Consider the following 22268-nt stretch of genomic DNA (forward strand, 5'->3'; position numbering starts at 1 on the left):
ATAAATAATCCCTGTGTCATCTAAGGAGTACAATGGCAGCGAGGTTATAAGGGGGGGTCCCTGGCCCCAAAAAGTTTGACAACCCTTGTGCGCTTTAAGTCACTGGACATGGAGCTGCCATCCGTCCTGCCACCTTTAAGAGAGGGCATGTCAGCATCCAAGTACCATGGAACCAGTACTCTTGATGATGGCCTCGCTTTACACACCATTGTTGTTTTTAAAAACATATATACACACAACCACCACACACATATATATATATATATATATATATATATATATATTATATAATATACTATATATATATATTATATTCACGTTGTAGTCTCTGTTCATGTCTCATTGCAATTTGTTTCTATTCTATCTCATTTATACCTTTGCAGTTATTATTTTATCATGGTCACTTGCTTTTGTAATATTATTTATATTATGGTCACTACTCTTGCCATCATATTTGTTATTTGTATCATGGTCACTTTCTTTGCAGTATTTCTTACATTATGGATCTTTACATTACCATACTCTTTTTATATATCATGCGGCTTTTATCCTCAGTACTGTCTGTTTGAAGGTTTAATTGTTTTTTGGTTTATTATGTAGGTTATAGATATTTCTGTTGTATATTGGTTTGTTTGTTTTCTTTGCCTTTTCTACTTTTTTCTAATTCTGCAGTGGTGCTACACTTCCTCTGCTGCTGTTCTCTAACGAGTACATCTCCCCATGATGGGATAAATAAAGTTGTCTCTCTTAAGTTAGTCGTGTGCGCTTTAACTCACTGGACATGAGCTTCTTTTTAATTAATTTTTTTAGCTGCCATCCATCCTGCCACCTTTAAGAGAGGGCATGTCAGCATCCACGTTACAAGGGAACCAGTACTCTCTGCTCTCTGATGGGGGGGGGGTGTCAATCAAAAAACGCTCAAGTTACGCATCCTCTCTTGTGTACGTGAGTGCTCACTTATTTGTCACTCACACCCACTTCCTGCACTATCACACAGGGCACTCGCTTTACAACACAATACAACTACTATATATATATATATTATATATATATTATTATATAATATATATATTATATGCAGTCTAACCTATTTTAACCTGTTTTTTAATGTTGTGTTCTTGTAATTTGATACTTTTATGGTTCTTTTTGTTGTTTTCTGTTATTTGCTGTCTCCTCTCATTTACTGTAAGGTGTCCTTGGGTGACGAGAGGCGCCCTATGTAATAAAATGTATCATTATTATTATTTTTTTTATAAATAAGGTTGTTTGAAGCAGGAGCAGCCAGCTTTGATGTGCAGATGTGAGGCAACATCAGCATTTTAACGTCAGCCATCTCCACCCTGATGGAGGCTCTGTCTGTCACTGGATCATCCACATATTCACTGACACCAGTGAGGCTGTGTTAAATTAAAACCAGCAGGTAAACAGCAGCAGCAGGTCTGGGTGTTACCGTCAGGTCACACCAGGCAGATGCAGTGATTTCACGTAGCACGCTGGCTAACTTGAGCAGCCGTTGGGCTGCATCGTACTTCGCCACAAGCCCAAAACATTACACATCTCACACACGGTTGATATCGCTTAAGAGGCCGAAAACTGACACGTTACATCGGGTAGAAACGAGCAAAGAGCCGCGCCGACGTTTATTTCTAATATGAAGGTAGCTTAGCTGGCACGCGAGCTAACGTCAGCCCGCTCCCAGCACACACACACACACCATTACCTCATACTGCAGTTTCCATGGTGAAAATGCTGGATAAAGTCTCTCGCTGCGTCTTTATGTAGCATAATAATGTGGTATATCCTCCCGAAATGTTGCTGTTTTCACCAAAGCCTCTTTCCGGCGGTTTCTCCCGTGGCTCCGAATCCACGACCGACTGAGGGGACAGCTGGAAAATGGGGTAACGCTCCAAACGAGATATCGCGAGATGTCATAGTCAACCCCCACGAACCGCGACTGTGATCTCGCGAGATTTCACACAGCCACACGCCTTGGATCACAGGGACGCTGAGAAGTAAAAAGGATTAGTTGCGCTCCTGCTGCCTGCGTTCATTAACAAAATACATGCAGGATATAAAAAAAACAAAACAAATATGTTATATGATTAACGTGCGGTCTAGCAGGTTGAACAAAAAGCTACATACAGTAAAGCTGCAGGCAAAGTCTCTGTAAAAGAAAATAAGGGAAATAATCTCTTTACAATCATCATCCCTGCTGCTGCTGCTTGTATAACTACAGTCTTACACTCTCACTAAACAATTCATTCATTCATTAAAAAAAAAATCTATTTTATTTTCATTGAATGTCTTCTTTCAGGTAGTGGGAAGAAAATTCCCCCAAACATGAATTTATGTTACAACACACTGTAAAACAAAAGTTAGCATTAGATATGCCTCATTTGCTTGATTCATTTTGCATGTTTAAACACAGACTGCAGCAAACTCATATGCAATGTAAAGGATGTAATTATGTGGGGAAGTCTCTGATGATAATTCATTCATTCATTTTTTTGAAATCTATTTTCATTTTCATTGAATGTCTTCTTTCAGAGTGTGTGAAGAAAATTCCCCAAACATGAATTTATGTTACAACACCCTGTAAAACCCAAGTTAGCATTAGATAATGCCTCATTTGCTTGCTTCAATTTGCATATTTAAACACAGAAATTCAAACTCATATGCAATGTAAGCACTGTAATTATGTGGGGAAGTCTCCATGATGATATATATATAGACCAGATATATGGCAGTGAATAGGCCTACACATCAAAATTTGACTAGCTAATCCATTCAGTCAAAGCCAGACTGGTGGCAGTCACCAACGCTGCTCGTACCATTTTTGGATTCAGCTACAGATACTGTGGAGAAAAGATGTGAAAGCTGAACGATGAGTGGCATGCAAATAAAGTGAGCAGCAGTGCTGGTTTGGCCAATTATCAGTCTGCTAGGTTAATTCCACTCACAGATATGTAGAGCAGAATATCATCTACAAAACATAATTATTTACATGCTGTTGCAAAGTTTCAAGACCTGTCAATCATCTTTAACGAGAAACACCCCCTCTCAAGAAAGCCTAACCTGTTTGGAGGGTAAAGCACAATAATCAAATACATCCATCCATTTTCTGTAAGAGCTTATCCTTATCAGGGTTGCAGGACAGCTGGAGCCTAGACTGGCATTGTTTAGAGAGGAGTGTCTGTTTGGTCTCAGGGTTATTTTCTGTTTCTGCTTAATGCATAAAGTTTCAATTCGTGTTGTCACTTTCTCGCCCCGAAGAAGTCTCTTCATAACTTAAGTATTTGGCTCCGGATGAAGCGATGCAGTTCAGACACAGACAACATGTTTGTGCTGATTTTAAATGAGAATAGATTAGATTACATATACTTTATTCATCCCACCACAGGGAAATTTACTTGTTACAGCAGCAGAGGAAAGTGTAGCATACACTACAGAATTGAAAAAAGTAGAAAAGGCAAAAAAAAAACAATAAACAGACAGAAATATATATAACCTACAATAAACACGAAAAACAACCTTCAAAACAGACTGAGGATAAAAGTGGCATGATATATAAAAAGAGTTTAAATATTGCAAAGAAAGTGACCATGATACAAATAATAAATATTATTGCAAAAGTAGTGACCATAATAAAAATAATATTACAAAATAAGACAGAAACATGACTTCAAGCACTGTAAAATATCCTGTTACCGTCTTTTGAATGAACCGACACAGCATTAAATCACAACAAATCAGCTATTTTTTTATGATCATAAAGCCAGATATCACAATTCAAGTCTGCTCAAGTCTGATTGAATTGCATTGTCCTATTTTAACCTGTTTTTAATGTTGTATTCTTGTAATTTAATGCTTTTATGGTTCTTTTTGTTTGTTTTTCTGTTATTTGCTGTCTACTCTCATTTATTGTTAAGGTGTCCTTGGGTGACAGAAAGGCGCCTATGTAATAATATGTATCATTATTATTATTATTTTTTGTAAATAAGGTTGTTTTGAAGCAGGAGCAGCCAGCTTTGATGTGCAGATGTGAGGCAACATCAGCATTTTAAACGTCAGCCATCTCCACCCTGATGGAGGCTCTGTCTGTCACTGATCATCCACCTCTTCACTGACACCAGCGAGGCTGATGTTAAATTAAAACCAGCAGGTAAACAGCAGCAGCAGGTCTGGATGTTACCGTCAGGTCACACAGGCAGATGCAGTGATTTCACGTTAGCACGCTGGCTAACTTGAGCAGCCGTTGGGCTGCATCGTCTTCGCCACACAAGCCCAAAACATTACACATCTCACACACGGGTTGATATCGCATTAAGAGGCCCGACACTGACACGTTACATCGGGTAAAAACGAGCAACGAGCCGCGCCGACGTTTATTTCTATATATCAAGGTAGCTTAGCTGGCACGGAGCTAACGTCAGCCCGCTCCCAGCACACACACACACACACTTACCTCATACTGCAGTTTCCATGGTGAAATGCTGGATAAAGTCTCTCGCTGCGTCTTTATGTAGCCATATAATGTGGTATATCCTCCCAGAAATGTTGCTGTTTTATCACCAAAGCCTCTTTCCGGCGGTTTCTCCCGTGGCTCCGAAATCCACGACCGACTGAGGGGACAGCTGGAAAATGGGGTAACGCTCCCAACGAGATATCGCGAGATGTCATAGTCAACCCCACCGAGCAGCGACTCGTGATCTCGCGAGATTTCACACAGCCCAGGCTTGCCTTGGATCACAGGGACGCTGAGAAGTAAAAAGGATTAGTTGCGCTCCTGCTGCCTGCTGTTCATTAACAAAATACATGCAGGGAGTATAATAAAAAACAACAAAATATGTTAATATGATTAACGTGCAGGTCTAGCAGGTTGAACAAAAAGCTACATACAGTAAAGCTGCAAGCAAAGTACACTGTAAAAGAAAATAAGGGAAATAAATCTCTTTAGAAATCATCATCCCTGCTGCTGCTGCTGCTTGTATAACTACAGTCTTACACTCTCACTAAACCAATTCATTCATTCATTTTTTTAAATCTATTTTATTTTCATTGAATGTCTTCTTTCAGACTAGTGGGAATAAAATTCCCCCAAAACATGAATTTATGTTACAACACACTGTAAAACAAAAGTTAGCATTAGATAATGCCTCATTTGCTTGCTTCATTTGCATATTTAAACACAGAACTGCAAACTCATATGCAATGTAAAGCATGTAATTATGTGGGGAAGTCTCATGATGATATATATATAGACAGATATATGGCAGTGAATAGGCCTACACATCAAAATTTGACTAGATAATCCATTCAAGATGCTACTCATAGTGACTTCCCCACATAATTACATGCTTTACATTGCATATGAGTTTACAGTTCTGTGTTTAAATATGCAAAATGAAGCAAGCAAATGAGGCATTATCTAATGCTAACCTTTGTTTTACAGTGTGTTTTAAGTGTTGTAAAATAAACACCCAAATGTGTGTTTTGGGGGAATTTTCTTCCCACTAGTCTGAAAGAAGAGATAGATAAATTAAAAATAATAATAATAATAGTAATTAATTAGTTTAGTGAGAGTGTAAGACTGTAGTTATACAAGCAGCACCAGGGATGATGATTTTACTTAAAGAAAAGAAAGAAGAAAAAGAAAATTTTAAATAAGGTGGGGTTTTTTTGGAGCACGTTGGATCTGTGAGTGACACACGACTGACTGATTACAAATACAGTTTTAGTTGTCAGGTGTATTTGTCATACGCAGGTTAACACAGGGTCAACAATACCTCAGCATTAAATGTAGATTAGATTAGATTTATCCCACCACGGGGATAAATTCACTTGTAACAGCAGCAAGATAGAAAAACAAAACTAGAAGAGGCCAAAACAAAAAAACAAAAACACAATAAACAAACAGAAATTAAATGGACAGAAGTATCTATAACAAACAATCAACCTTCAAAAACCTTCAAAAACATATAAGTACTGAGTGGCATAAAAAGTGGCATGATATATAAAGAGTATTGTAGTGTAAAAGTGACCATAGTGTAGTAAGTAATTTTGCAAAGAAAGTGACCATGATATAAATAATAGTATCATTGCTATAGAGTAGTGACCATAATATAAATAGTAATTACAAAAATAAGTGACCATGATATAAATAAGAACTGCAAGGTATAAATGAAATAAAATAGAGACAAAAATTGCAATGAACAACAGCAATTAAAAAAGTAATAACAGCACTAAATATGAAGAATAAGTAGTAGTCAACATGCTACAAGCTGCACAAGCTGAGCTCATAATAAATATTTTGATTTTGATTTAAATAGTTGTGATAAATAAGCTCCAGTAGAGGCGGTGTTGTGTTAATACCACCGACAAAGATTATAAACACCGAAGAAGAGGAAGGTCAGCTGACTGATTCACGCCAGCAGGAGAGGAAAACATTTAATATTTGTCATTTTGTTCATTCATATCTGCATATCTCAGCTGCATGAATTAAAGCTGCAGCAGCATGAAGGGTTTGTACTGCAGAGCCGGAGTGAGCGACGCTGAGCCCAAGTTCGTCATCCAGGAAACGGTGAGTTTGTTTTGTGTCTCGGGGTCTCGCTGCGCAGGTGGGGTGATGTCCATTCATACTACTGTATTATTATCACGGCGTCACACGCTAATGCACGAAACCAGGAGGAGAAGGAGCTCATTAATTATGCAGACTAATCAGCTGCAGCTGCACAGGTGAAGTGTGTGTGCAGCATCCTGACTCTGCAGCCACTGATGAGTGTCTTAGACATGATGTGATGTGTGTTACAGTGTCAGGACATGCAGTATAAAGACTGGAGGAGCACATAGAGTTTAAAACACCCCCATATAAACATACTGAGTGACAAAAACTGTAAACAAACAGGACATATAGTCAGAGTTGGATTGAAGTCATGACCAAGACCAGACAGTATAAAGCATACATAGGTAGTTAATATTCAGGGAAACTCTTTGGGTGAAGTGTAGTGACCTTGCCTTGCAGTATTTACGAACCACTGTGTGTGTTTTGCATGTGTCCTCTTCTTTATGTAACGCCTCCTTCCAGACACTTAACAAATAAATCAATGCACAAGAAATAGAGCGACATCCCAAAGTTGTAGTCTTGGACCGGTCTTAAACTGAAATCAAGAGTCCACTTTGTCTAAGACTGAGATGACGCTGTGTAAAACGAGGCCTTTAAAAAGTGGTCTTCAGACCAAGACCGATCTCAAGTACTGCAACACTGCAGATAGTATTATAAAGTAGCAGGACATATGCCAGGAAATTGTTGTCCCTGGCCAAGATATTAAAAGGGCTTCATAAAAAAAGACAAGTGTGTATTACTCATGCATTGTTTTCACTGGTTACTAAAAGATCTGTACGTGTTTAGTTGTCTCATGTGATTCAGAATTTAATTTCACTCTCTTGAACCTCTGATGGACCAAATTACACTTCTAGACCTCCTAGTAGCACGACTAGTAATTGTTCTTCTGTTCTTACGAGTGCTCAGTCATGGTGACTTCAAATGCACCTATACTGTATGTATTACCATCTACTGACTGTCTGTGTCTCTCAATGTATAATGGTGTGTCTGTGTGACTCTGTGTGTTTCTCTCCAGAGTCTTCCAGATGTTTTAGGCAGCCATGTGGTCAGAGTTCAGGTGAAGGCGTGTGGACTCAGCCCTCTGGACCTCAAGGTACTTCAGTCAAAGATGGTGTCCAAAGTGTCAAAAAAAGAGAAAAAAGGTCACTTTCTTTTGTTGTTTATATCAAAGAGCCACCTACAGGACCAAATGAGACTTGTTAAACCTTCACAGGAAAATAAATATATTATTTTCTGTACAAAACAGAAAAGATTGACGACTTAAAATCGTGAAAAGGGTAAGAAAACAAAACAAAACATTAAACCGGTAATAAATGATTAAACACAAGATAATATCAAAATAGTTAAGGGAACTGATGCAGGTGCATTATTAAATGTTGTAATGGTTGAAATGAATCTGTGAATCTTAATATTTAATCATAATCTGTGTGTGTTCATCCAGCTTCAGGCCTATACTGTCAGCGATCTTTCTAAACTTCCATGACAGTGAAGGCCACTAAATTAAACTGAGCTCACTGAGTTAAATACATCACTTCTTGTATTGACTCTCTCTCTCTCTCTCTTCTCTTCTGTGCTCCAGTTGATCAGTGACGTGGGGATCCAGAAAGATTTAATTCCTGTCGGCAGAGAGGTGGCCGGGATCGTCCTGCAAGGTTGTAAACGCACAGACCAAAGTCATCGTTTGAATAGTGTCAAGTACATCCATAGACCTCTATCAGCACCTGTTTAACTGGTTTGTTTGTGTTTGTGTCTTTTGCAGTGGGAGACAAGGTCTCTTTCTTTCAGCCGGAGGATGAGGTCGTAGGTAGGATTTCTTTTTTAAAAGTTCATCTGATGTAGACGATGCCTTCAAAGTTTTACCAGAATCTGAAACATTGTTCGATCTTACTCTAGGAAAACCTTTAAAAACCCTTTTTGACTCACTAATGCTTAGGATTGTAACATAATCATGCAATCAGAGTATTATCGCCCTCCTAATAATATATTACACACCGTCTCACCATCCTTCCGTATTCAGGTATTCTGCCTCTGGACTCTCCCTGCTCTGGACTCTGTGATGTCATCGACATAGATGAACACTATTTAGGTAACACACTGCACACACACACAAACGCAGGTTGCATAATACGTTTGCTCCTGCGAAGAGCAGGTACAAAGTCAATAAAAGTCGTAAAAGGTGTTCCGGATATAAAATGTCAAAATGTTCTCAGACACAGCGGTTTTCTGCGGTGACTGTTCTCTTGTCAGCCTTTTCTCTGCACCTCGTTTACTTCAGAAACTAGAATAAAGTGGTGCAGGCAGTTTGAAAGAAGCAGAATTGTGTAAAAGCACAGACTGACTCTCTCACCTGCGGTTTCTGTCTGACTTCATTTACACAAGAAAAGAGAGAACATGCTCTCCTTGTAGGCAGGTTATAAAAGGAGTCTGTGAGGTCATCGAAGCATAATTTAAACCTGTAAAAAACTGATGCAGGTAACGTGTGTGTTCCTGTTTCTGTTCTGCAGTTCAGAAGCCGGAGAAGCTCAGCTCGGTGTGTGTGGCGGGAGCGCTGCGTGACGGCCTCCGTGCTTACACTGCTCTACACACATACGCTCGCATGGCAGCCGGACACACACTCCTGGTCATGGATGGAGCCAGCGTATGTAAAATAAAAAAACAACATTTATCCAGGATGGTTTACAGCACATCAGGGAATCTCTGCTGCCCTGATGTTTCCTATCATTCTTGACTTTTAAATCTAATAGAATGTGAATTTCTCTTCTCCCTCCTCAGTCATTTGGCCTCATGTGCATCCAGTTGGCGTGTTACCACGGAGTGAAGGTTCTGACGACGTCACACTCCCCGCAAAAACACACGTTCCTGGAGCAGCTTCGGCCCAGCGTAGGTATGTACAGGCCGGCGTTGAGATGTCAAAAACCTTTTTAAAAAATCCTCAACGTTGTCTGTAATGTAAAGTTTTAAACCCAATCTTCATATAGTGTCTTAACAATGTTTTCAAATTCATCTTCTGCATCATCACTGCGTCCTATTTTTCACCCTTTCTTTATCTTTGCTCCTTGTTCTTGTCTTCTTCTGTGCTTTTCTCTCCTCCTCTTCATATTCTCTTCAGGTCTTCAGGATCCTTTAGCAGGTGAGATCTTTTCTTTCTGTCTTTCTGACTGACTTACACGCTCGCTTCCTTGCTGGTCTTCTCATACCTGCAGTAAACACATGAGCTGTAGCTTCAGCGCTTGTCGCTGCTGCCACCATGTGGATTGCAGGACCACTGCAATGAGATATTTTGCATGTGTGGAGTTGCAAACTGGTGGATGTTGAAGATGTTTCAGTTTTTTAAATGTATTATAAACCAGATTGACTCATGATATCATGTCGCTGTGTCTTCGTGTGTAAAGCCAAGGTTATCCCAGTGTATAAAGGCTCATCAGACCTGCTGCCGGTGGTTTTGGAGGAGACAGGAGGGCTGGGAGTGGATATAATCATAGACTCTGGAGGTAAACATGTCCTAAATTGTCAGCGTGCCCTCAGACTTCATGCCGTCAATTTAACACCAGGACGTTTCTCTGTGTGTTTGTGTGTAGTGCGTCTGCAAGAGGAGCAGGAGGAATCGGAGGAGACGAAGCTCCTCCCACACAAACATGACATCATCAGCGTGCTGGGAGTGGGGGGACACTGGGTCACGTCCCACAAAGACCTGCAGGTGACTCATCATCAGACATACAAGCTGCATCTTTTTACAGCTTCAGTTCTTAATAGTGATCTGGTCAGTCTGCATGTGTGGTTCCCAGGGGACCTTGAAAATACACAGAATTAGATATGGGTCATTGAGAGAGCATCTCTTGCATACTAATTTTCAGTACTGTAACAGTGATTAACATTGAACTTTCAAACAATGCCATGTTGGGTCCTTGAATTTGAGAGAACTGGGCATGGAAAGGCCTTGAGAAGTCCTTGAATTTGCCTTTTTAAGAAAGTGTGGGAACCTTGTGTACGTCTTCAACAGCAGTTTTATCGACATTGTGTGTTTTCACAGTTGGATCCTCCAGACTGCAGATTACTGTACTTGAAATCAGCCTCTGTGACTTTCCTCAACGATGAAGTCTGGACGGCTTCATCGTCGCAGCAAGGAAGATACCTCCGTATCCTGAACTCACAGTGCGTAATCTAAGACTTACGATCAGGCACATACACTCGCTCCTTAACTGCTTTGCGTCAGATATTCTGAAGGACATTGTGGAGAAGATGTCGACTGGAGTACTCAGGTAACTCAAACACAACACTCAGTAGGGTTGTAACGCTCCAGTGTGTTTGTATAACTTAATCGAATGTAATCTCTTGGTCTGTCTGGTTTCAATCCGTCTCTCCAGACCTCAGCCTGAGGAGGCGGTTCCCCTCTATGAAGCCACAGTTGCCATGGAGACTGTCCAGCGTCACCAGAAGACAAAGGCGGTTGTTCAACTCTGACCAAAAAAAACAACACTTGGAACACATGAATTAAAACACAGACAGACATCATGATGAACCTGACACTCTGTGGTCAGAGTCTCCAGCTCACCTGACCTGCTTGATGCAGGAAGAATCAGTTTCTTCAGACACCTTTGAACCACATTCAGTTAAAATTGAAAATGAATGAAAATATGATTTCATGTGAGTCTGGTCTTATATTTTTGTTACTAGATGTTTCTTTGAGGATCCAGACTGCTTCACTTGACTCAAAATATTCAAAATAAATACACATTTTATTAAAACATCTCTTGCTCTTGATGTCAGTGCAGCAGTTTTATGTTTTGCTTAAAAGTCACATAAATTAAATCTAAAAAAGGGACTACAACTGATGTAAAAATGTTGTATAATGTTGCTGATTTTGTCTTTTTAAATCAGAAAATAAATGTACCAACTTGACTGATTTGTCCGTCCTTATTGGCACATCTTCTCCTCACTGTTCTGTCCAACAGCAGTTAGTTTACAGTCATTTTAGTGTGCTATATCTTTCACCTTCACTTGGTTCAAATACTGGTGGTGATGAGATGCTCACTGTCTTGCTCTTGGGGGCCATTATAACAGGGCTGGAGTCAGACAGGACTTCAGGTAATCCTGCTGTTTTAAATCAGCCTTATTAGTCGACCAGCAGAACCAAAACATGGAGACGGTGCGGCATCACCAGTTCAGCCAATAACCTCGCTTCTTGTAGCGACCGCCAGATGTCAGCTCACGGTGTCAACATCAGGCTGCCGTGGTAACGGGTCCTCTGGTTGTTTCAGCGTGCCTCCCAGTGCTTCGAGACAGCTTCCCAGGATGCACCTCTCCTCTTGTCGCAGCAACTTGACCACATCGAGCTGCTCCACGACTGATTGGTCTCCCTGTCGGAGCAGGAGGGAGATCTAAAAACACACAGAGCACATTAAAAAAAAGTTATGTGTGTATCAGTGGAAATATTTCAACACTCAGTGAAGTGTGTGTGTGCACCTACACACACCTTATCCAGAGCTGTGTGTGTGTCCTGTAGCAGTCGCTGACAGATCGTCTTTGCTGTCCGGATGCTCCACTCCTCTCTCTCTTCACACACACTCTGTCCGAGCAACACTGCCCTCCAGTGGTGGCTATGAAAACAAGAACATCCAGTGAACAATTTCTATCCATATACATTAAATAAGCTTCACTTTTATACAGACATACACACATAAATGTGTGTGTGAAGTCTTACTATAGTGTCTGTGGGAGTGACAACAGTCTGAGAGCCGTCATCAGCCTCCAACTGGGACCTTCACTGGACACGGTGAGATTACTGAGGAGGAAAAAGAGAAAGGAGGATGGGGCACATGGAGAAACTGCTACTACTCTGGGCAAAACCTTGAAAACATGACAGCTAAAAGAGATGGTTCAGGTTACATGAAGCGGGGTTGTAAGAAAGTACTGATCTGTACAATAGACGATGGTCTACAAGGAAACAGACAGGAGGACCAGCAAGAGAAGCTAAGCAATGCCCTGCTGAGGATGGGGGGCAGCAACACAACATATTTATCCACCTAGAAAAAAGGCTCACCTAATAAAATCCATATCAGTGTGAGTGTGTGTGCAGTTACATCGATCTGTGCTCTCTTCAAAGCCGCCACACCTCATCGACAAAAACTGTGCCGTCTACTGAAATGACTCCTGTTTTCTGTGAGGTTAAGTTATGCTTTGGAAAGAGCAGTTTTATTGATTTAGTTTCCTGGCAAAAACATGAACTATAAACTGTTGCCTAATGTAGGTAATAACTAACTAAGTACCTCATACAAGCCCACTGCAAATAGCCCCAACTATCTCTCTAAGCGTTTTCCAAACTTTCAAGACTTTGTAGAAACCCTGCACTTCAAAAAAAAAATGTAGGATTGCTCCTTTAACATCGCTCCTGGTCCCTCCTTAACAATAGAAGAACAGCATGTAGTAAAACTATCACAACAGTTCGCAGACAAACAATATAATCCATAAAAAGAGCAACAACGATACAAGTGTTAGTCTTACTGAAGGAAATCGTTCTCTCTGAGAAACTTGATCTTCTGATCCAAACTTCTGTCACCTCTTAAAACATCGATGAGCAGATCTGAGAGACCAAAGTGAAACTTCAAATCACAAGCTACACAACAGACAAACTGAGACAACAACAACTACAATATCCTGCTACATAGACAACACATGACATGAATCTAAGATGATAACGATGAGCGTCTTTCACCTGTACTGATGTAGACCACGCTGTGGGGGTTGCTGGGGGCCACAAATCCGTACTCTAACATCAGGCGCTGGTTATCATGGGAACCGTAGTTAATGAAGGCCTGCTGGTAACGGAGTGTCCCGGAAACGCTCCTGATTTCATAACATCTCGTCACGTCGTTGAAGCTTGCTTTGACCTGTGGAACATGTTATATGAAGTGCCATGAAGGAAACAAACGCTCAGTAATGCGCGACATCTACAGTATGTGTGATTTATTACAGTTCACCTGCACATCAGGGCGGTGATTGAGCAGGTCTAGAAAAGGCGCTAAAGCGTAAACATCCTGTCCAGACAAGAAGTCGTTGGAGGGGTGGGACATGAAGACAGAGCGTGTGTTCACACTACACCATGCCCACCTGGAAGAGGAGAGTGACAGATGAACAGTCCGACAGATTTGATTTGATTTTAATGAAATGTTGTGCATATGTGTGCGTACCTCAGAGCTTCATATGTAAACACGTCCTCCACAGGCTGGTTCAGGATTGGCTGCAGGGATCTGGATCAGGAATAAATGGCTCTAAGACTTCTTTTATTTATGTGCATACAGCTTCAAAGAGCATTGAAGACTTTTGTTCAAATGCAAAAATTCAGTGTGTTACATTCAAGAAATAATATTACGCAATGTGCAGTGTTCTCATCTGCACACGCCCTCATGTAACCTGAACAACTTGTTACAGTGTCTGTGTGCCAGACTCGCCTGAAGAAGTCTTGATTCAAGGAGTGGATTTCTCGCACCGACTCCCTTTGCTCCAGAGCCCGCCTCTGCACACTGGTAGGCAGAACAGCCATGACGTCGTCGGTGAAATAGGAGGGGCAGGTGTAAGCGGCAGGCAGCACGTCGATGTAGGGGAACCAATCAGAGGCCTCTCCTCTGTGTCGCTCGCACACCAGAAAGGCACAGAGCGCCAACAGGGGAGACAGGCGGGGCTTCCAGCTGAGGAGACAAACATAATTTAAGATTCAAGTCTGTCCTCTGGATTCTTGTGCATGCATGTTTGCAATATTATTAATTTTACTACATGTCCCTTACTCTATTTTCCTCTTTAACAATTCTGTAGAATAAAAACAAACACACAAACAACACCTTTAAAAAATACTAAGTGGAGCTGGATATTAAAAAGGATGCAGGTTAATTTACACATTGGCTTCACCTTTCAGACCAGGTCTATGCCCATAATGGGTCACATTCAGATTTTACACTTTGTTATTCTGTCCATCGCTGGATCTGGCCATGAAAAACATTTGCATATTCTGATTATTTCTAAATTGTTTCATATGTGCACAAATGTGTGTGTTTACCTCTTGATATACTGTCCCAGGTAGCTGTCCAGGACAGTCGAGGTTGTGAGGAGACAGGACTGTGGCAGAGAAATCAGCAGCTGGCCGGGCTGCCGAGGACAGAGACAGACAAAGAGAACAGCTGTCACTCAGAAACCACAAGGAACAAAATATAGGTGCAAATGAATGAAAAACAAATCCAAGAAAAGACCAGCTGATTATTATATGACTGGATGGCTTAAGGTATCTGATCTTTGTGTTTAGATCCATACAAATATGTGCAGGGTAAGATCTCGGGATGCATCATAGCAGACTCACTTTTATGGTCTTGAGAGCTTGCAGTCCTCTGCCCGTGTCTAGATTAAGAGAAGCGACAAACACACATCACAAGTTAAACTCTGTACTTCAGCCCGTCACGTCTGAAGTCTGATCTCTTCTACATCACAGCCAACTGGCTGTCGTATCTGTCAATCACAGGATGTTATAACTCATCTAATGAAACTGAATATTCGTCTTTATATCACTGCAAAATATGTGTCTGAGCAAGATTTTGATATATTAATAAACACACGTATAACACGTGAGAATGAGTAGGCAGTCGTACCAGTGAAGAGGGCTGGCTGCAGCAGCGTTGAGGTGAACCCCCTTTGGTGAAGAAACTTCATCAGCCTTACATACTGCAGCTGGTGACACAGAGAAACTAAAGACACAGACCGGTGATGACAGAGACCAGAGGAGAGACCAGCTGAAGGAGCTTACAGCAGCGAAACACTCATACCTGATTGAACAACGCTTTCTTGTTTCTGCCTCCTCTTCCTTGCAGCTCGTCCAGCCCGATGGCTGCGACCCCTCATGTCCTCCGTCTGGACCTGTGACAACTTGTGGTGGACAAACACACACACACGCACAATAAACACAACTTAAGTGGCGCTAAAACACAACATCTGATGACTTTCTGAAGTTGTATGGTGATTAGAGCCCAACTGTCGGCCTATTTGATTAGAAAACATGTTTTTCCTGTTTATAATGCAGAAAGAAATATAATATATTGGTGTCTCTGCGAGGTTTATCCAGCAGAGTGAAATGTAATTCAGAGCCACAGAGTAAGAGAGAGGATAATAAATGCAATAACTCCTTTAGTCACAGAGGTTATAATGTTCTTGGTCTTTGTTTGGACATGTTCAGAGGGGCGTTGTCTGTTGTAGTTGTGGTGTGGGAAAAGTATGTTAGATCACAATGGCAGGCATACTGTTTCTAATACTTACTAATAAGGGCATTATAAGAGTGAATAATAGAAACCCCAAACTGCAGGGTCCATAAAGTTAAATCAACATCTACCTAAAACATTTTAGGTTTCATAAAGGAAGTATTTATTTCATGGATGTTTCATTTCTGCATTAGTTTGACCCCGCTGTGCCTGATAAACTTGAAACTAGGTGTATCTTCTTATATTTAAATTGTATGCTTTCAGTGTAAATGACAACACAAACATATACCTGGACAGGGCTGTTAAAATTCAGTCAGAGTCGGGAGTGCTGACTGAAACTTCTTGAAAACAGCACAGACACTCAAGTAATGCATTAAAATCTACCGATGCCAATCTAATCAGTGATGTATGAACGTCCATATGAGACACCTGTTAAAAGGAGTAACAGCTGTAAATGGAAAAAAAAATCAAGGTTGGGAGAGTACAGTACTTTGAAACCTCAAAAAAGCAAGCTCTAATTACTATTAATTAATCTAATTACAATTTATATCTCATTAATTAGATCTATATAACTAGATCACTCATCCTGTTGTACTAATGGACTTATGTGTCACTGTGGTAGTGATGTGTCGTTCATGAACGAGCCGATTCTTCGTAACAAATGACAAGAGCCTACTCCTGTCGGGGAGAGACAAATATTTGGCTCATGTAGGCAGGGACAGGACTTTATTTTGATGATAGGCACACCATGGGGGTGGGGGAACAAACAATCAAACTAGGATCACTCCAAAAAGGCTTTGAGTATCCTGGTATAGGCCAGGTACACACAACAGTGACAGAAATGCACTTAATGCACACAAACCTTTCATAAATTGCTAAATATAAAGGTCTAGAAGAGCCATTTGAGAGCCGGCTCTTCTGAAGGGAGGCGAGCCAAAAGAGACGAATCTTTGAAAAGAGCTGAACTTCCCATCACTACACTGCAGTAGTAGCCTCTTTAAACTCCCTAATACAGCTCAATGCACTCATATATGTGACATATATATTATTGATAGTAAATAAAAACAGTCAAACCTCTACCAGTGTACAACACTGTACAATAAATCCCAGTTTAACTTTTTATTAGTCCTGATTTTAGCCCTGTCAGCACCCTTACTTCACATATCCACGCACCTGGAGCTTAAAACTCAAAACAAATGCAGATTAATGAAGTAAATTTGCATTTTATGGAGATAAAGCATGATCAAATATTGACTGCTAGGCACAAACTACTGTTTAAAAACCCAACAAATATATGAACCAGCGCAGATAAACACATATCATTCATAAACACGGCGTTACAAATACAATACCTAGATTTTACTCTCATGTGTTTCCCAATCTTCCACGCGTGGTTGACGCTATTGTTTTTCCGGCTATGCGCAGTGACCCTGCGCAGCAGACCTCCCCTGGTCTATTGTGCGTCACGCACGGCACGCACAGCTTCACTCCTCTCTGCAGCACCGCAGCTCACGCAACGCGACGAGACCAGCTTGGAAAAAAGTAAGAAGCCTCCGTTTAACCTCCCAGTTTAGATAGTTAGTATACAGATAGATGATAACATAAGAAAATGCATGTTGTGTTGTGTTTACATTTGTAATATGCTCAAAATCAGCCAGTCAGCGTTATGTAACGCAAAAAAAAACAGCTGAAAGTGGAAGCTGGTTTAAAAGCTTAATATTATATTATACACGGTTTGTTTCACACACCCAGCTGCAACAGTAACACTGCACAACTCCCTGCAAAACCAGTTTGCATGTAACATTTGCAAGGTCGAAACAGTCTCCTGGCATGACTGTGCACTTTTTTTTTTTTAAATCCTTGTTTACTCTCTTAGCTTTCTGATTAAAAATGTCACTTTTAAGTTCAAACCTTCTATATATTGCATGTTTTTACACTTTAAATGTATTTTAACCACACATGGCACATTAGGTTCCAGTGTTTAATGTGTTATATCAGAGATAAATGTCATTTTTTAAATGATGAATGCTTGTTATGGCTTCTAAATTATACTAAATATTAGATTATAGATGATTTAAAGGAGTGCTCACACAGTTTTCTCTCTCTCTCAAATTGTCACCATGACTCAGCAAATCTTGTCTCTTCACTCTCCTCCTCCCACGTGTCAGGTAACATAACTGAGTTCAGTAATATGAAGTAATTGTTCTGTGTGTGTTTTCATGATTAACCCGTGGGTGTTCATTTCTACTGTTTGTATTTAATATGTCACATAAACTGATTTGTCTCTCTCCATGTGTGGACAGACATGTCCACCAAGGTTGCCGTGGTGACAGGCAGTAACAAGGGCATCGGCCTGTCCATCGTGCGAGCGCTCTGCAAGCAGTACCAGGGAGATGTTTACCTCACTGCCAGAGACACGTAAGCAGGCTGATGTTTAAGACCTCACCATCGTCACACAGTTTCAGCAAATCTTATGTTTGTTTTTCTCTCTGCGTACACAGTAATTATTATTTCCATGCTCAGAGACGTAATTATCAGGCCTGACATGGTTCAAAGTTGTCGCCCCGTTTCCTATAAGAACAAAGTGAAAGTGCGTTCACTCACACATTTGTCCTCTTTTCTTGCAGTGGCCGCGGTCAGGAAGCCGTCGAGTCTCTGTCCTCCGAGGGACTGAAGGCCATGTTTCACCAGCTGGACATCAACGACCTGAACAGCATCACCACCGCTGCTGCTTTCTTTAAAGACAAGTACGGAGGAGTGGACGTGCTCATCAATAACGCTGGGATAGCGTTCAAAGGTAAGATTACGGCATTGTATAGAGGTGTATTATGCTACACTGGAAACATACACACAACAATGTTATTTCTATATTATTAGAAAACTCTTAAATATGGGTAAGAAATGAGCACCAGCAGCTGGTCTTTCCAGTACTTTTACAGTCATACAGAGTGCACACAGTCTGGAGGAGTGTGAGCACACTCAAGACAAAGTAATGTGAGCCTTTGTTAATTCACACTTCCTCTGTAACAAAGGACGAGTTGACAGTTCTGCAGTTAGACGTAGCTGCGCCCCACGCATGACTGAAAAGTTCATAGAGTCAAAATAACAAGCTGCTCCCAAATTTTCCATTACAGGGAGATTGAAAAACAAAAACCTGGATTGCAGAAGTCGTGTGATGCTGAAATCTCGTCTGCTATCACATGATTAAAATGATCCCACTGCTCAGGATTAAATCTTTTTTTTTAACTTGATTATATATTCATTTAACAATTTATTCTACTCATTAGTTCATGTAAATATTGTGCTCACTGACTGTTGCCTGAAATGTGCAAACATTTGAATCAAAATGTCGTTTGTTTTGGATTCTAAATCACCATATGCTCATAAATAATGATACAGATAAAATTGGGTGGTGAACAGGTGCTCTGTGTTTGTGCAGTTAACTATATATTATATATTTGAGTCGCTGAATGTATTTGAACGCATCTTCTGTACTCACTAATACAAGGAATGGCATGAAGGAGGTGACGATGACATCATGTCAACTCTCCCTCCCTCTCTCTGTCTGTCTCTTTCCTCAGGGGCAGACACGACTGCATTTGCCATCCAGGCAGAGGTGACCCTCAAGACCAACTTCTTCGCCACCAGAGACATGTTGACTCACTTCCTGCCGATCGTCAAAGCCGGAGGTAAGGACACAGAACTGCACCAGGTCTCCTGCCCGCCCCTGTTGTCTTAATTAACAGCTCAGTGATCGGGTAGCAGATCGGTTGTCCTTCCTACATTTGCAATACCTCTTAAATATTATAACCTAAAATGGACTTCTTTATTTTGTTGGTTTTCATGATATGTGGTCATTTCTAAAAGGGAGCTTTAAACATCTTGTGTGTGTGTGTGTGTGTGTTTATTTTAGGCCGCGTGGTGAACGTTTCCAGCTTCGTCGGCGCCCGCACTTTAAACCAGTGCAGCCCGGACCACCAGCAGCGATTCCGCAGTGAGGACATCACAGAAGAGGAGCTGGTGGGAATGATGCAGCAGTTCGTCGATGAAGCCAAGAGGGGCGAGCACAAGAAGGGCGGCTGGCCCGATACTGCGTATGGAATGTCCAAGACTGGACTGACGGTAGGACCGTCTCCTGTATGGTCTTTAAATTTGATGAGAAATGCTTCTGTAATGTCATATTCCCTGTGCTTGTGTGTCTTTTAGACCCTGTCTATGATCCACGCTCGTCAGCTATCCAAGGAGAGACCGAATGACGGGGTAATCACTGAAATATAACAACTTTTAATCAAACTATTTAACCCCTATATATGTGTGTCTTTACATCTCATCTTAAGTGTGTGGTTTTGTCTCCAGCCTCACTGCTAACATACATATTTGTTGCACGGATCATTCTTTCTGCAGATCTTGCTGAACGCCTGCTGTCCAGGCTGGGTGCGCACAGACATGGCCGGTCCAAAAGCCCCCAAGTCACCAGACGAGGGCGCTATCACTCCGGTCTACCTGGCACTGCTGCCACCCGGAGCCACAGAGCCTCACGGAAAGTTTGTCTCTGATAAAGAAGTTCAGCCGTGGTGAAAGGGTTCAAGCCTGTGTGTGGGTCTGCATGTGTGAGTCAGTAACCGGCCAAAAAAAAACGTCCATACGAATCAGTATTTCTTTTCAAAGAGAAAGATTTCCAAATAAAAATGACTAATACAACATTTTATATTAAGGTAGCACACACTAACGACATAAAACACGAGTTTATAACTCAACGGTTCATGACGGCATTTTTTGTTTTTGTTGAACTTGTTTTTATTTTTCATAGTTTAGCACTTAAACCAGGTGGTGATAGACATAAAACCAAAATTACTCATATTAATCCAGGGAACACTGACATGATAATTGTGTGTATGTGCGTGTCTGCTGTCTTATATTAAACGGTAATTGCGTATAAATGTGCATAAGGTTTCTCACTAATGTTTTTGATAACACTTTGCCTTTGCTAGTAAAAAAATTATATATTTTTTACATTGGAAAAAGTAAAACTGGCCTTAATTGAAAGCTTAAATGTTGTAAAATCAAAGAAAATAAAATGCTGTTCTTGTTACATTGTTACATTGTACATTGTACATTGTTACATGTTACATTTCATGTCAAAAACAATAAATGAACTTAAGAATCTAAATTTGAACAAGACACTTTCTAAATGTACATACACATTTTATAAATTATCTCATGATACACAGGGAGAATAAAGTCTGCTGGTGTGGCGTTTTGGGATGTGACAGACAAGCGATCAGGGGTAAGACAAACATAAAGCGAGTCTTTTCCTCTGGCAGACATGGATGAAGATCCAGAGTGTTAAATTATGAAAGACTCCAACCTCCAACAGTTAGATGTAACGTCTGGTTGAACGTCTGAAGGAAGATCTCTGAGGGTAAGAAAAAAAAGCGGTGTGCTTAAAGAGAAATGCTTTGTAGTCTCCATCACTGTAATACATGCACATGCAGTGACACCTACTGGTCAGCAACACTTAAAAGAGAAAAGTATAAAATGTGATGTCATATGTGCACTGGGAATCATCAGATGTGCTCCGTTACAGATATAAAGGTCAAGTCAAATGTAGGTTGTTTTTGATTTGCAGCACAACGTTTTAACAATGTAGTAATTCTAATTTATTGACACGCTTATGAAAAGAGACATAACGACACACAGCCATCAATAAATGACTCCATGAAGACATATTAACAGAGCTGACATATGACAGATATTTATGAGCAACATGTGTGCTTGTGGTTTTATTGAGGCTGATGTAGCTGCGCAGTGCAAAGCGCACAATAAACCCAGGCTCCTCCTCCTCCTCCTCCTCCTCCTCCCTGAAGTGTCTGGGTGACAGGGTTTTCTGATGCGTTGACTTTTTACTGCATTAATTGTCATACACAGCTCAGTTGTATTTGTAATTCAGACTGTGAGGAAAAAATGTTCACACACACACACGGTATTTGGTTATTTGTTTCCAATCAGCTAGTAAATTTGGTTTTGATTGATCAAAGTGGGTTGAGAGTGGGTTTTATTAAGACAGTAATCAAACGTTGAGCTTTCATGATTTCTTTCAGGATTTTGTCTTTGTGAATTTAAAACTTTTATTTCTTCTTTCCACTCGCTTAGGCCTTTATTGTCTCTGTAATTCAGCCTGTGACTTTATACTGTATGTAGGCTTTTAAGATCAAGAGGTCAAACCTTAGGTCAACCTAGTGAATTTTTGAATAGCCACCAACCAAAGAATCATGTCCTGCCTTAGAACATCCAACAGTTGTAATATGTGTGTGTAATCTTCAAAAGTAGATCTCCAAAGATTCACATAAATATTGCTAAGGACATGACCTATGGCCCTGTTTTCATTACTGAAATTTTTTTGCAAGCTT

General features: G+C 40.7%; 4 protein-coding genes across 14 annotated transcripts in view; 2 read left to right on the forward strand and 2 right to left on the reverse strand.

The window, feature by feature from the left end:
• itsn1 (intersectin 1 (SH3 domain protein)) overlaps positions 1–4684 on the reverse strand; it is a 44313-nt gene extending 39629 nt beyond the window's left edge. For 7 of the 8 annotated variants that reach the window (XM_027278137.1, XM_027278142.1, XM_027278141.1 and 4 more), the window contains exon 1: positions 4466–4684. The gene's annotated coding sequence lies outside the window, so the exon portion shown is untranslated. Of the gene's footprint in view, positions 1–1720; positions 1827–4465 lie in introns of those variants that run through there. The other variant, XM_027278136.1, reaches the window with a different exon arrangement.
• A 1686-nt stretch (positions 4685–6370) lies between these two features.
• Positions 6371–11093, forward strand: cryzl1 (crystallin, zeta (quinone reductase)-like 1). 2 transcript variants are annotated; one of them, XM_019263848.2, is made up of 13 exons: positions 6371–6580; positions 7638–7715; positions 8202–8274; positions 8382–8426; positions 8640–8708; positions 9127–9260; positions 9395–9506; positions 9732–9752; positions 10015–10113; positions 10201–10319; positions 10653–10758; positions 10836–10881; positions 10987–11093. In XM_019263848.2, the coding sequence occupies exons 1-13, from the start codon at positions 6515–6517 to the stop codon at positions 11081–11083; spliced, it is 1065 nt and encodes a 354-aa protein (XP_019119393.2). In that variant the 5' UTR covers positions 6371–6514; the 3' UTR covers positions 11084–11093. The 2 variants fall into 2 exon arrangements, with proteins under 2 accessions (XP_019119393.2, XP_019119394.2); XM_019263849.2 differs by lacking the exon at positions 9732–9752 and having other exon boundaries at positions 6372–6580.
• Positions 11094–11664: 571 nt separating this feature from the next.
• Positions 11665–17322, reverse strand: setd4 (SET domain containing 4). The gene is made up of 13 exons (XM_019263853.2): positions 17211–17322; positions 15430–15529; positions 15256–15351; positions 14970–15007; positions 14673–14761; positions 14071–14307; positions 13810–13869; positions 13600–13729; positions 13335–13509; positions 13124–13202; positions 12324–12404; positions 12096–12219; positions 11665–12000 (listed from the first exon to the last, which is right to left on the reverse strand). The coding sequence occupies exons 2-13, from the start codon at positions 15503–15505 to the stop codon at positions 11824–11826; spliced, it is 1362 nt and encodes a 453-aa protein (XP_019119398.2). The 5' UTR covers positions 15506–15529; positions 17211–17322; the 3' UTR covers positions 11665–11823.
• Positions 16150–21034, forward strand: cbr1 (carbonyl reductase 1). Of its 3 annotated transcripts, XM_027277919.1 has the most exons (10): positions 16150–16228; positions 16969–16973; positions 17209–17400; positions 17988–18026; positions 18162–18276; positions 18486–18655; positions 19380–19547; positions 19772–19980; positions 20065–20118; positions 20263–21034. In XM_027277919.1, the coding sequence occupies exons 3-10, from the start codon at positions 17226–17228 to the stop codon at positions 20434–20436; spliced, it is 1104 nt and encodes a 367-aa protein (XP_027133720.1). In that variant the 5' UTR covers positions 16150–16228; positions 16969–16973; positions 17209–17225; the 3' UTR covers positions 20437–21034. The 3 variants fall into 3 exon arrangements, with proteins under 3 accessions (XP_027133720.1, XP_027133719.1, XP_019119395.2); XM_019263850.2 differs by lacking the exons at positions 16150–16228; positions 16969–16973 and having other exon boundaries at positions 17297–17400; positions 19440–19547; XM_027277918.1 differs by lacking the exons at positions 16150–16228; positions 16969–16973; positions 17988–18026 and having other exon boundaries at positions 17291–17400.
• Positions 21035–22268: the final 1234 nt, after the last annotated feature.

The sequence above is a fragment of the Larimichthys crocea genome, chromosome III, assembly GCF_000972845.2.
Source record: "Larimichthys crocea isolate SSNF chromosome III, L_crocea_2.0, whole genome shotgun sequence".
In the NCBI taxonomy this organism is placed as follows: domain Eukaryota; kingdom Metazoa; phylum Chordata; class Actinopteri; family Sciaenidae; genus Larimichthys; species Larimichthys crocea.

Bases quoted from the DNA above. Each gene is read 5' to 3' on its own strand.
- cryzl1 (XM_019263848.2), top strand. From the start codon at position 6,515: ATGAAGGGTTTGTACTGCAGAGCCGGAGTGAGCGACGCTGAGCCCAAG. The intron at 9,507-9,731 runs GTATGTACAGGC...TATTCTCTTCAG, and splicing joins GCAGCTTCGGCCCAGCGTAG to GTCTTCAGGATCCTTTAGCA. The intron at 10,114-10,200 runs GTAAACATGTCC...GTTTGTGTGTAG, and splicing joins TATAATCATAGACTCTGGAG to TGCGTCTGCAAGAGGAGCAG.
- setd4 (XM_019263853.2), bottom strand. From the start codon at position 15,505: ATGAGGGGTCGCAGCCATCGGGCTGGACGAGCTGCAAGGAAGAGGAGG. The intron at 13,730-13,809 runs GTACGCACACAT...CTCCTCTTCCAG, and splicing joins TTTACATATGAAGCTCTGAG to GTGGGCATGGTGTAGTGTGA. The intron at 13,510-13,599 runs GTGAACTGTAAT...CATGTTCCACAG, and splicing joins ATCACCGCCCTGATGTGCAG to GTCAAAGCAAGCTTCAACGA.
- cbr1 (XM_027277919.1), top strand. From the start codon at position 17,226: ATGTGTTTCCCAATCTTCCACGCGTGGTTGACGCTATTGTTTTTCCGG. The intron at 17,401-17,987 runs GTAAGAAGCCTC...ACCATGACTCAG, and splicing joins CGAGACCAGCTTGGAAAAAA to CAAATCTTGTCTCTTCACTC. The intron at 19,548-19,771 runs GTAAGGACACAG...TGTTTATTTTAG, and splicing joins GCCGATCGTCAAAGCCGGAG to GCCGCGTGGTGAACGTTTCC.